Source organism: Mandrillus leucophaeus, unplaced genomic scaffold, assembly GCF_000951045.1.
Source record: "Mandrillus leucophaeus isolate KB7577 unplaced genomic scaffold, Mleu.le_1.0 Scaffold777, whole genome shotgun sequence".
NCBI classification, from domain to species: Eukaryota; Metazoa; Chordata; class Mammalia; order Primates; family Cercopithecidae; genus Mandrillus; species Mandrillus leucophaeus.
In genome coordinates this window covers 759,297-772,566 of record NW_012108441.1, presented here as the reverse complement: position 1 = coordinate 772,566, position 13,270 = coordinate 759,297, and the positions used below count along the sequence as shown (strand labels likewise).

Sequence of the window (13,270 nt, the reverse complement as noted above, 5' to 3'; positions counted from 1 at the left end):
TATGGTAAAGGCACTGTCTTGCACTCTTAACTAAAATTAAGACCAGAATAAGGCAGTTCTTTGGCAGTCACAGATCTTAATGATTTTTTAAATGAACTGGAATACATAGATATTTTTTAAAAATACCAAATCATTGAGCACATCATCTACATTGGACCAAAGTTTTATAGGGAAGTTTTAGAGAGAGTGTGCTCTCAAATAAATGAATTTTGCAGAAGTGAAAGAAGACGTTTACTGTCCTTTGAAGTTTTTGTTGAATGAAAATGGATCACATTTGAATAAATGGAGGTGGTTGGAGTTCTCTGAAACATAGCTTGCCCTTGTTTTTTTTTTTTCTTTTAAAATCTGGACCTGCCTTGCCCACTCTGAGAGCAGTAGATGTCATGCTCAGTAGGAAGGGGCAGCACCACACCTCGTGATCCTGGGCAGGCTTTGGAGTCAGCCTGTGGGTTTGAATCTGGCTCTGCCAGATATTCGCTTGTCATCTGGGCCATTTAGTTAATTGCTCTGAGCTTCAACTTCATCATCATCAAATCCGAGGAGGTTATGCTTATCTCATGGGGGGGGGGGTGTTAAGTGAGGTGACAAGCATGCAGCAAGACCCTGTCACCTAATAGGTGAACTACTTTAAAATAAGACTCAGTGCTTTGAGATGTATGGCCTTTTATTTCTGTCTTGCATTCAAGACTCCTGGTTCCCCACACAGCATCTGAAATAGCAAAACACATGGGCTTTGCTTCTGTTTTACGTTGCCTACATTATGTGTCTTGGTGTTTCTGAGATCCCTCAAAGACAATGGCTCTCTCCAAGGGACCTTACCCCCAGCCTGAGCTCCTGAAGTAGAGAGTGATAAGAGGCTCCTCCAACCTGGTGGTTCTAGGAGCTGGTTGATGGATCATTGAATCTCCTAGTTCCACCTGTAGGGGTTCACCTTCAGCAGGGACTCCCGGAGTCTATATTTGTTCTGATGACCAACTGCGTTTTGGGGCCACATTCTATCTCCAGACTTCTGGTTCTAGTCCTACCCTTCATACCATTCAGCCACACAGCGCCCCCTGTGCAAATTTCAGTGAACTACGTTGATTTTTTTGTTGTGAAGCTGTCACAGCTAAGAAAGTACAAGGTAGCCCTTCCGTGAATATCCCCAGTGAGTTACCAGCAGTGAGTGAGAAGGCCAACTGTTTTGGTGGAAGTGGGGTTGGTTTTGAGGGACAAACAAAAGAGTTTTGAAAATATACAATGGGTTTATATGCCTAGTGTCACCATTCTTGCTATTGGCTCCCACATTTCAGTAGCCACCAAGTGGCATGCTGGTACTGTGCTAGGAACTTTTTCTATTTTATTGCCAAAAATCACGGGGACTCTCAGGTGACATAGACTGTTCCACCACCTCAATCATTTGAGTGAACTATTTTGTGAAAGAAGGGATTTAATGAGAGCAGAATAAAAAGAAAAATATGCCTACAGCTCAAACTTTAGTTCATGCTCACTTTAACTTTTGGCATGGAGCACTCTATAGTTAAAGATATATGTACCTTTTAATAAAGATGTATAAATAAAGACTTGTGCTTGGTAGGAACAGACAAGGCAATGTGTTTTTGAAAAACCTACAAGTCTGTAATAGCCATTATGGAAGTGCCTGCAGGGTCAGGCCACGTTAGCATTTAGGAGTGTCACTATTCATCATGCACGGTGTGCCTCTATCTGCTCTCCTCGGGGCAGGACTCAGGACTAGTGTTTATAAATATTTTATTTGTAGCTGGTGGCAATTGCAGCAATGCTGCTGAGCCCCAGAGCCCTGTTCAAAGGGAGGCAATGGCTTCCTGCTTGTGTTGTTTGCCCTCCTCTTAGGCCATGGATGCTGATAGCTCAGGTTGACTCCGGTGCCGAGTTTTGCTTGAGTTGTGACATATTTGGCAAGGAATTTGTTAATGATAATAAAATACCAGAGTTGGCAAGTTACTTACTTTTTCTCCCATGAGTAAGGAGATTCTGTGTTATCCTGATAATAACAATCACCGCAAACACCATATGCCAGGCCTCCTGCCAAGCAAGCCCTTTCCTTGCATTTTCTCATTAAATTTCATGCCCATCCCATGGGAGAAGTATTTTTAGTGTCCCAATTTGAGACAGGAGGAAGCAGGTGGAAAGAGGGAAGGTGACTCACCCAGGTCCCACAGCCAGTGAGTGGCAGAGCTGGGTGCCACTCGCACCCACCAGCATGCCAGAGGTTTCTGTGAGTGGTAAGCAAGGGAGTTGGGGCTGGCAGTTAATGATCCAGGTTTTTAGGATAACATGGAGGGAAATGTTAGAACCAGAACCTGTGAACTGGGAGACTTGGAACCTGAAAGAAGCTAGTTGCTTTCCAGAGAAGGAATTCATTCCACTCTGGACCAAGGTTTCTCAAGTTCCTTAGCCTTAGGGCTTTCCAGGCTGGAGCCTCAGGTGTAGGGGACGTGACAAAGGACATGCTTCAGAGGCCACCTCCCTTTGAAGGCAGAACCAAGTCTTGTTTTGTTCTGTGCTCTGCGTCCAACCCCAGACCTAGGCCTGGTGTGCACAGGAGCTGGCTGGGAGGATGGAAGCTTGGAGGAATGGTGGGAGGAAGGGGAGGAAGGGGGAGGGAGGGACGTTGCCATTTTCCCTGGATGGGTGTTTGGATTGAAGGAAAGAATTGAGGACTTGGTAGGAGAAAGAGTGAGTAATAAATTAGAACCAGAATGAAATCAGAGTTATAGGAGACAGAAGAGTTTCCAGCTTTTGTACAAAGCACCATTATCGAAAGCTCACTACTTCTTGCTGTGTCCCATATGTTCTCCCTGTACACAGATCTCATTCATATGTTTATTTAACAAAGATTTCGACCACTAACCTGGGGATAAACAAAACATGTCCTCTTCTCAGAGAGAGGAGTTTACAGTCTCGGGAAATTACTCAAGCAAGCAATCTTGTTGCGTGATCATTAGCAGAGGATGTGGGCATCCCAACTTGGAAGTCTTCACCTGCCCAGGGTGCTCTTGAGCAAAGGGTGTTGCATTGACCAGAAGGAGGGATGCTTCCTTGGGGTCTTTCTTTTTCTTTGCCAAAACATTACTTTTAACTGTTTCCACCTTTCTGTGAAGCTTTCGGGTTTTCATAGTTGTATGTTTAATGGAATGCTAGGATCTCATGTGAAATAACATTGATTTTTTTGTTTTAACCAGGATTGATCGGAAGATGTCAAGTACTCACACCAGCTACAAACTGGATGAGGCGCAAGCTATCATGAGTGAGCTCCGCACCATCAAGAAGGCTATTTGCACAGGCGAGAAGGAGAGACGGGACCTGATGCATGTAAGCTGCCTGCCTGCTCATGTGTTTTATTTTAAGATGTTTTTAATATACTTAGGTATTACATATTATATAGTTATTGTATATATAACATATAATACACACACACATGCATACACACATACGCACCCCCCACTGTATTTAACTATGTATAGAGTCATCCCTTTGTATCCTTGGGGGATTGGTTCCAAGATACACCCCCATCCCTCAGGATAACAAAATCTTTGAATGCTCAAGTCCCTTATATAAAATGGTGTAGTATTTGCATATCTGCACAATCCTCCTGTATACTTTTCTTTTTTGTTTTGGAGACAGGATCTCTGTTCCTAGGCTTGAGTATGATGGCACAAAAATGGCTCACTGTAGCCTTGACCTCCCAGGCTCAAGCCATCCTCTCACCTCAGCCTCTAGAGTAGCTGGGACCACAGGTGTGCACCATCTTGCCCGGCTAATTTTTATATTTTTAGTAGAGACAGGGTCTCACCATGTTGGCCAGGCTGGTCTCAAACTCCTGGCCTTGAGCGATCCTCCCGTCTCGGCCTCCCAAAGTGCTGGGATTACAGGCATGAGCCACTGCGCTTGGCCCCTCCCATATACTGTAAATCATCTCTAGATTAGTTATAATACCTCCTGCAGTGTAAATGCTATGTAAATTGATGTTACACTGTATTGGTTTTTTCTTTGTGTTTTTTTTTTTGTTGTTTTTTTTCCCTCCGAATATTTTCTATCAGCGGTGGGTTAAATCTGGAGATGTGGAACCTGCGGATATGGAGGCTGACTGTTTTAGTTTTCTGGGGTTGTCGTAACAAGGTAGCACAAACTGAGTGGCTTTAGAACAACAGAAATTTAGTCTCTCAGTTTTGGAGGCCAGAAGTCTGAAATCAAGGTCAGGGATTTGAAATCCTGTGGACAGGGTCATACTTCTGAAGCCTCTAGGGGAGGATCCTTCCTTGCCTCTTCCAGCTTCCTTGGATTGTAGACACGTTACTCTGATCTCTGCCTTCATGGTCACATGACTGTCTCTGTGTCTGAATTTCCTGTTCCTGTAAGGACACCAGCCATTGGATAATGGCCCACCCTAACCAGTATGACCTCATCTTAACTAGATTACATCTGTAAAGACTATTTCCAAATAAGGTCACACTCACAGGTTCCTGGGGTTAGGACTTGAACATATCTCCTGGGGGAACATAATTCAACCCACAGCAATGGGTGATGCATTTATATTGTTCAATAATTAAGATAATTCCAAAGGTCTATGATAAAAAGTCTCGCTATTGCCCCATCCTCCTACTGCCCCTACCTGCCTTTATTAGCTTCTTGCCTACCCTTCCAACATTCATGCGGGCACACAAAAATGAGAATACGTGTTTAGCCGCCCTCACGCAAAGCCAGGACTGTGATACTGTTCCACACTAGCTTCCTCACTTAACAGCAATATCCCCTACCTTTCCCCATATCTGTACACAAAGAGCTGCTTCTTTCCTTGAGATGGTTGCGTAGTATTTTACTCTGTGGGTGTATTTGTATTATATGTAACTGGGATCATTGTAGCTTTATATTGCTTTATGTTGTTTTCCCCTTGAGCTCTTGTAGTTTCTGTTATTTTTAGAAAAAGTTGAATTTTTGCAAATACAAAAATCTGCCTCCGTGGTGGGGAACTCAAGCAAGACATCTGAGTGGCTGGCCCTAGTGCTGCACATGGTGGTCTCAGAGAGGCCAAGGCAGGGAGCACTGCTTGACCTCATGACATAAAGTGCTGGAATGCATTCAGTGCTGTCAGTTACAGTTTTTATGTTTCATCTGCTACCCTAAGTGAGCACCTACTGCCTGCTGGCATGTGTCTAGATTCTGTAGAGTATAAGACCCACAGGACAGAACAAGCAAAGCTGAAACTCATAGGCAAAATGAGACAGATGCACAAAAAACTACCCTGCCTGGGCAGTGCTTTCTAAGGTCAAGGCCATGAGGGACTTTCGGAGAGTCCTCACGGTGCTTATTAAGATGCAGATTACCAGGCCCCACCCTAGACTCACTGAATTAGAATCTCTGGAGGCAGGGCCCAGGAATCTGTATTTTCAGATGACCTCTCTAGGTTGTGATAAGTAAATGGTAAATTGTTAGATTTTTTTTTTTTTTTTTGGCACACGGGTAGCACTGAGAACAGCTACCATTTACTGAGGTCTCTGCTCAGCTGACGTCAAACAAGATGCCCCATGTTTGTTACCCATCACCGACACCCCAGGCTGAACCACGTCGTGTTCCATGGTGGAGACACAGAGGCTTTATGCCATGAGGCCAAGTAGGGCTGCCTGCCCCAGCTTCTCTGAGGCCACCCTGTGCAGCACCAGGGCCAACCACTCATTTGCCTTGCTTGAGTTCCCACCATGGAGGCAAGTGATAGAATTGCTGGAAGAAGCTTCAGGCCCGAGCGCCTTCTTTGATGTCTCCATAGCCTCTCAAACTCTGAGAAGCTCCAGGAAGAGGCACGGGCAGAGTCCTCTTCTATCCAGGTTAAATAAGTCATTTTACCTTTCTTACGTGAACTTAACAATATTGACCCCTCCAAGAAGGCTTTATCTCAATCTCAAGCCAGTTTTGTGAGTTCTACTGCACTTGGGCATTTTTGGTTCTGGTGTCTAGTAAAATTTGCTGAAAGTGAATATATTCAGAAGTCTAAAAGAAATGGTCAAAAATCTGATTTCTGGGTGGATGCAGTGGCTCATGCTTATAATGCCAGCACTTTGGGAGGCTGAGGCAGGAGAATTGCTTGAGCCCAGAACTTTGAGAAAAGCCCAGGCAACATAGTGAGACCTGGTCTCTACAAAAACAAACAAACAAACAAACAAAAGTTTAGCTGGGTGTGGTGGCGTACCTGTAGTCCCAAGTACTCAGGAGGCTGCGGTGGGAGGATCACTTGCGCCCAGGAGGTTGAGGCTACAGTGAGCTATGATTGTGCCACTGCCCTCCGGCATGAGTGACAGAGTGAGACCCTCTCTTAAAAAAAAAAAATCAGATTTTCTGATTTCTGCTTAAAACTGTCACACAGAGAGATTTCATGTGCCAGAATGCATACTTTAATTTTTGGCAAACCAACATACATATGAGATTACTTTTGACCATGTACAATTATGACTAAAAAATGAGGTTTATGAAAATACGTAAGCTTTAACAGCAACTCAAAGAACTGAAAAAAAAAAAAAAAAAGTAAACATTGTCTGGGAGCTGTTTTCCCCTTCCCTGTGTTTCCTCTGTAACAATCTGAAGGCAGCATTCATCTCTGTCAGACTCATTTACATTTTCGATAGAAATACTTATTTTTTTCTTTAGGAAACACGAAGGTTTAAGAACCAGTAAAAATGGTACCATAATTGTCCTCTATTTTATTCACATGCTGCCAGGGGAACTTAGTTACAATGTGATTTAAATGACTAAGAATTTTATTAGAGGTGCCTGTGATGAAGGACATTTATGTGAAATCTAATGAGTGTGGGGGTCAGGTGGGGCAACTGTTCAGTAATAAATAAAGCAGCAGACCTAAAACAAATGAGAGGACCACTTCTGGAGGAAAGAGACACATCGCCATCTCCGTTCAAAGAGCTTGTCTCATTCTGTTCCAGAGCCTGGCCAAGCTGACTGATAGCTTCAAGAACAGCTGCTCCGTTACCGACTCTCTAGTGGACTTCCCTCACCATGCAGGCGTGCCTGGCGATGCTGGTCTACCCCAGCAGTTCTGCGATGCCGGCTCCCAGACCGATATAATCGGGGAGGTATATGTGCGCCCAGGGGGGGAAATGCACCGGGAGAGGGAAGGGCTGCTTCAGTGTTGCCATCACTGGTTTGGTGTAATTTTCCATGTTCACTTAAGAAATGCCTTCACTTTTGTGCCATTAAGTTTGAAGAAAAAGTATTGTGTCTCACATCCAGCTGTGTGATACAACTGAATTGCTTATCACTGCTGCCTTTATGATTTGGACTCTTATAAATGACAGACTCCTTGTGAGAGTTGAGTTTCACTGTTCTTTTGACAGACATACGACTTTTTAGAGCATGGGTCCCCACAGTTTTTCTGTGAAGGGCCAGATAGTAAATATAGTCACTATTTAAGGCTTTGCAGGTAGTTCTGCTGGAACCGCCCCACCCTGTCATTGCAGTGTACATGCAACCATGACAGAGATGCCTTGCAAGCATGTAAGGTTGGGGCCTCGAGCTGCTCAAACGTTCACTTACAGAACAGCCAGTGGGGCCATAGGTACTGATTCCTGCCTTAGACCACTGATTTCCAAAGGCTTTGTAGCTGTGCCACCTTGGGTGTTACTTTATTGCTGTTTCTTACTCTTCTGAAAGAATGTCAGGAAATTGAACTGAATTAAAAGTCATTTTGTTTGAGACTTGGAAGACTGTCATAATGCCTCCTTTGTTAATTAGTGAAGCCTTGAGTTAGCCACAGAAGCAAAGTTGGGAAGATCACCATTTGAAACAGGGTAGTGGATATTCAAAGGCACTACTATTCTAATATCATTGAGTGAAGCTTGACATTAATTTGTTACCAAATGGAAAAGCAGTTTAAAGAGCTTCTTTTTTTTAAGGATTATTAAGTAAAGATGAGGTATCAATGGAATGCACAGTGCCACCCCCCCTACACCGAAATAAAATAAATAAAAGGAAAGCAACAAAAGGAGAAAAAACAATTGATGGAGAACTCTGAGTTTTAAATAATTAGCTAATGAATATTTTGAAATCTTGGCAACTAGTGCCTCTTTGAGGGGAGTATAATGTAGGAAATCATGGCCCTTTATGTCTTGGGTGTCCTGGAACAGTCCTATTTTCAAATTTGCCCACATTGTTCCAAACGTACACTTGGCCATTTTTGACTAGGCATCTTCTTTGGATGAAAGAATATGGTCACCATCTGTAACACACAGAGGATAATCTGTAATTCAAAAATGTTTGGCATTTTTGCCTAAAGATTTTGGAGTGAGGGAAGGAAACAAGTACGGGACTCATTGAATTCGTGAATAATTCATTGCTGCTTATTGTAAGGTTAGAATTAGAATTTAGTTTGAGAGAAACAGTTAAGATAGAAGGTTCTCCAGTGATTTAGGTCAACCCTTCTAAAAATGTCAGTTGAGGAGTGGTGGCTGGTTATGCTACTTGAGCAGTCGCTGTTCATTGTTGATGAGCCCCTGCCGTTTACTGGGGCCGACCCTGGGTCAGCAGTTTCATAGCTGTTATCTCAGTTTAAGTAGTTGTTCCCATCCTGTGTGATGTGCAGGAGACCGAGATACCAGGTTACCTAAGGTCTTGTAGCTGAGGAGAGGCAGGTCTGGGTTTGAAACATTTCTCATCCCTAAACCCCTGTAGTTTCTAAGAAACCACATCGTGTTATTATAGAAAAATAGATCAAAAGGCTATGACTGTATTAGCTAACCATTGCTGCAAAACAGATTTCCTCAAAACGTAGCCTCTTACAACAACACTCCTTTATTATCTCATGCTTGATGTGGTCCAGGAGACTGGACTGGGTCTTCTGCTCCATGGTTTCTCAGGAACCTGCAATCAAGGTGTCAGCCAGGGCTGTGGTCTCATCCAAAATCTCACCTGGGGGAGGAGCCACTGTTAAGCTCATGCGATTGTTGGCAGGATTCAGTTCCTCACAAGTTGCTGGACTGAGGGCTTCAATTCCTTGCTACGTGGGCCGCTCCAGCACGGCAGTCTGCTTCATCAAAGTGTGCCAGCTGAGAGAGTCCACTAGCAAGGTGGAAGTCACAGTCTTTTGTAACCTATTCACAGAAATGACTTCCCATCACCTTTGCTGTGTTCTATTGGTTAGAGTCAAGTTGTAGACCCAGTTTATTCTCAAGGGGAGGGAATTTCACATGGGGAGAATCCCAGGAGTGGAGGTCATTGGGGGCCATCTTAGAAGTCTGCCTACCTCACTTTGAGCTTGTGTTGAGTCTGTTTTGTGGGGTGGGTATTGCTGTATATCAGACGTGCTTTTTGAGACTGGAGATTTGCAGCCACAGGGTTGCACACGCTGTAGGGCTGCATAGGAGCTCTGTAGCAGGAGTCTCTTGGATCCATTTGGCTGTCCTTTCTTTTCACTAAAATGTCTATTTAATTCTCAAGAGTACAGAAACAAAGCTTAGAGAGTGGTGCATACAGCTTTGAGAAGAGGTTTGAGAGATGATGTTTATAGATCCTGATGAAGAGTTGGTTGTGAGGTCACTAATAAAGAGGGGACTGAAATGGCAAGTCGTCATCTCCACTGTGGACAGTTTTTGGAGCTGTGGCACTGCCACTTAAATACATTTATACTGAGGAAGCTGGAGAGGAGCATTGGATGAGGCCATTTAAACATGTATAATTGTGGCCAGGCATGGTGGCTCATGCTGGTAATCTTAGCACTTTGGGAGGCTGAGGTGGCCATAGTTGGCCAGATTGCTTGAGCCCGTGAGTTAAAGACCAGCCTGGGCAACATGGTGAAACCCCGTCTCTACAAACCAAAAATTAGGCAGGTGTGGTGGCTCATGCCTGTAGTCCCAGCCACTTGGGAGGCTGAGGCAGGAGGATTGCTTGAGCCCAAGGGGTTGAGGCTGCAGTGAGCTGTGATTGCGCCTCTGCACTCTAGTCTGGGCAATAGTGTGAGACCCTGTCTCAAAAAAAGAAACCATGAACAATTGTCATTCTGGTTGGAGAATGCTCAGTCCCTTGTAAGGCACTTTTTCATCTTGCCATTCAAGGCAATAAATTTGCAAAGAAATTTTTCATCAACATAGATCAAAATTCGTATCGATAAATTCATTGCTAATCATTCAAGTTGAATATTTTCAGATACTTGTTGATGGGAAGTTATTTCAAAAACAAAGACTTGGTGGTCATAATATGTGGTCTAGTAAGGTCAGATCAACAGATGGAGCCGATTTATTGAAACTGGAGTTGTATGAATATTTGCAGGAATGAGGAATTAACCAAAATGTACTACAGTTACTTCCTATACATGTCTTTTTTTTGTTTTGTGTAGGATTTTGTTGCCGTCAATGTAACTGGTACGAAAATATTTAAGTACATCTACTCGTCATGGAGCACTGCATTTAGAGGCTAACTCTATATTGGTACTCCCCGAGTTGTGGCTTTTTGAGACCTTGCTTGCTTTCCTTTTGCCCTTGCTTCTTTAACACGCCTCGTGGCATCAGCAGGCGTCCACCAGCCCATACCTCACACAGCGAGTCCAGCTGCCTCAGACCATGGGGCTTCTGAGTAGAACATCATTATGTTTACTGAGGAATTAGAGAATGGACTGCACAAAATGGGATGACTGGTTTTTGCCTTTGTATCAACTTTTTCTAAGTAATTTCCTACTTCTTTTAAAACCTAAATTGTGGTTGTTGTTTGGAATTACAGAATAGATAGATGTGCTGCTGCTGTAAAAAAACAAAAAACCCTACCAGTTTAGGCAAGCAAGAGTCTTCCCTTCCCCCTCCCCGCTCCCCAGCCAGGGGCGGCCGCAAAGGGTTATTTGGTGTTTCCTTCCAGACCTTGCACAGATTGAAAGTGAAAGAGATTAAGAGTATTTCTCATTGCTGTCGAAAGTTTAAGTGAAGTTGCTATTTTGGAAATATGTTTTTAATATGCGTTTCCTTTCTTTTTTCTCTCTCTCTTCTGTTCCGGAAAGTTCGTCTTTGATGATAAAACAAGACTTGTAGACCGAGTCAGACTTAATTGGCAGTATGAAGAAGCCAGAAAGAGGTAAGAAGCGCTTTTATCCAACCTCGCCTTCTGCTTACTTACTTTCTCCTGTGGAAGGAGGCGTGGCAGAGTTCCTGCGTGTGATTGTCCACGTCTGATCGGAGAACAGCGTTTGATAGAATATCAAGTCAAGGATCTTCATTTACATGTAGCTTAATACATACATATGACAACATTTCAAGTGCATTTAAAATGTGAAATTTGCAGTATTGCAAACAGTGATACAGACGTGATTCCCTAAGAATAGAAACTTTTTTGGCTTCATCATCTCTGGTAGTTCAGAACCTTTACCCCTCCTTCCCTTCCCTCCTTCCAGTAGACCAAGCATCAGTTCTGGAGGGTATCGTAAGTGAAACCACTTGATCTTTCATATGTGTGGCTTCTAACTCCATAGGCTAATGGGCAAAGCCATGTATCTTGGTTATAAGACATTCAATAAGCATTAGGTCAACAGGTGAGCAGTACCTAATTGATTTCATTCCATGTATGTTGTCCTGTGTCACAAACCGTTGGCCTCCTGCAAATTGCAGCTTGACTCACTTTGTGTGCTTATGTTTCTCTTTCCTCACTTCCCTCCCTCCCTCCCAGTCTTCATCCTCAGACATGGACAAAGCTGAGAGGCTTCCAAACCCTCGCATGGTATAGTATTTCAGGGCGCCACACATCTCCTCACCTGCGCAGGACTCCTGTTTTCAGTATTCTTATCCTTTCTGGCTTTTGTATTCTCTTTTTAGAGACTTTCTCTCGTTTGTGCCTTCTGGAAAGAGTCTTAAAACCAAATTATTTCCAAATAAGTGCTTCAGAAAAGTATCAAGCATATCTTTTTAAAAAAAGTTTCTTGAGTCACATATGAAATATTATCATGGGGGGCGGGGAGAGCAGAATAAAAGAATGTAGGGTGGGGTAAGGGAGTTCTTTCTGGAAGCTAAACAGTTAGGCCTGCTCAGCACACTGTACCATTCATGGATGTCTGGAAAGCTACTTTGTTGGCTTTTTAAAAAATGTAAAAATAGTAACAAAAGCACATCATATGATTCAGTGCTCCAGGGCCAACTTAAACGGACACGGACACGGACCTTCTGTTTTCTAGGAGGTTTTCTAACCAGTGCCTCTTGGCTTTTTAGGATGGACTCGTGGTGGACTTTAAATTTCCCCACAGAACAGTGCCAAGTTCATTTGCCAATACCGGTTGTCTCTGTGGTGGCATTCTTCATTTATCATGCATTCCTTCTCTTTAGTCTGCCCGAGTTTGTGAGGAGCGATGGTCTCTTCTGAATATTTCTCTGCTCTTGCCTGTTGCTGGTGGAAGTGCAGAGTGTGGGCGCTGGAATTTGCTGTGCTGGATTAAACTCAGCAAATAGATTGTTGCTACACTTAAGAACATGATTGTTATGTGTTTGGCTGTGACATTTACCAAACATAGCAAGTGATTTATTTGTTTTCTAGAGATGGTGCCAGTATACGGTGAGTAACCTTCTAAATGTTGGGATAATACATTTGGGTGAAAAGTTGAGTATTTAAGAAAATTATCCAAGGGGCAGGCATGATACTTCATCAGTTCTTTTGAAAAAAATACCATATTATTTCAAGATGGCCAGAACCTTGTTAGGAAATGCACCGCAGCTACAGAGGAAGGTCCAGCCTTCAGTGACCGTAGCGGCATCTCAGAAATGCCTCTGTGGGCTGTGTTGGAGCATTTAAAAACCAGAGATGTCTTTTAAACTCCACCTGGGTGGGCCTGCACAGGTGCTACCTGTCCTTTTCCCACTAGCATAGTGGGGCTCCACACAGGGAGCAAGGTCTTCACCCTCCAGGAGACCTCCAGCAGTGTTTGCAGACATGTTTAGGTGTCCCAACTCTAGGGCAGGTGCTGCTGGCATCTAGTGGGCAGGGGCCAGGGAAGCCGCTCGACATCCTGTTGTGCACAGGATGGCCCCCGCAACAAAGGCTTACCTGGCCCAGCATGGCCACAGTGCCGAGGTCCGGAAACCTTGCCCTGGGGCTTCTTCCTGTCTTGCTCCTGAATCTCCACAATGTGTGGACAACAAGGGGCCCACAGGAGCAGGTGGCCTGCGGACTCACAGGCATCAGCCCGCTCCCCACTCACCCTGCTCCAGCCAGTCGACCCCTCGATGTTCAAGCACGCCTGCACTGAGCAGCCCCTCGGGCCTCCCACTGGGCCTCAGTCCCA

The 13,270-nt window shown here is 44.1% G+C and overlaps 1 protein-coding gene across 1 annotated transcript in view; it reads left to right on the top strand.

Annotated features, from left to right (window-relative positions):
- The window catches only part of WWC3 (WWC family member 3), an 82,143-nt gene that overhangs the window by 25,159 nt on the left and 43,714 nt on the right, over positions 1-13,270 (top strand). The window contains exons 5-7 of the mRNA XM_011966834.1: positions 3,204-3,333; positions 6,951-7,100; positions 11,006-11,079. Of these exons, the coding sequence (XP_011822224.1) occupies positions 3,204-3,333; positions 6,951-7,100; positions 11,006-11,079 (354 nt within the window). The remainder of the gene's footprint in view (positions 1-3,203; positions 3,334-6,950; positions 7,101-11,005; positions 11,080-13,270) is intronic.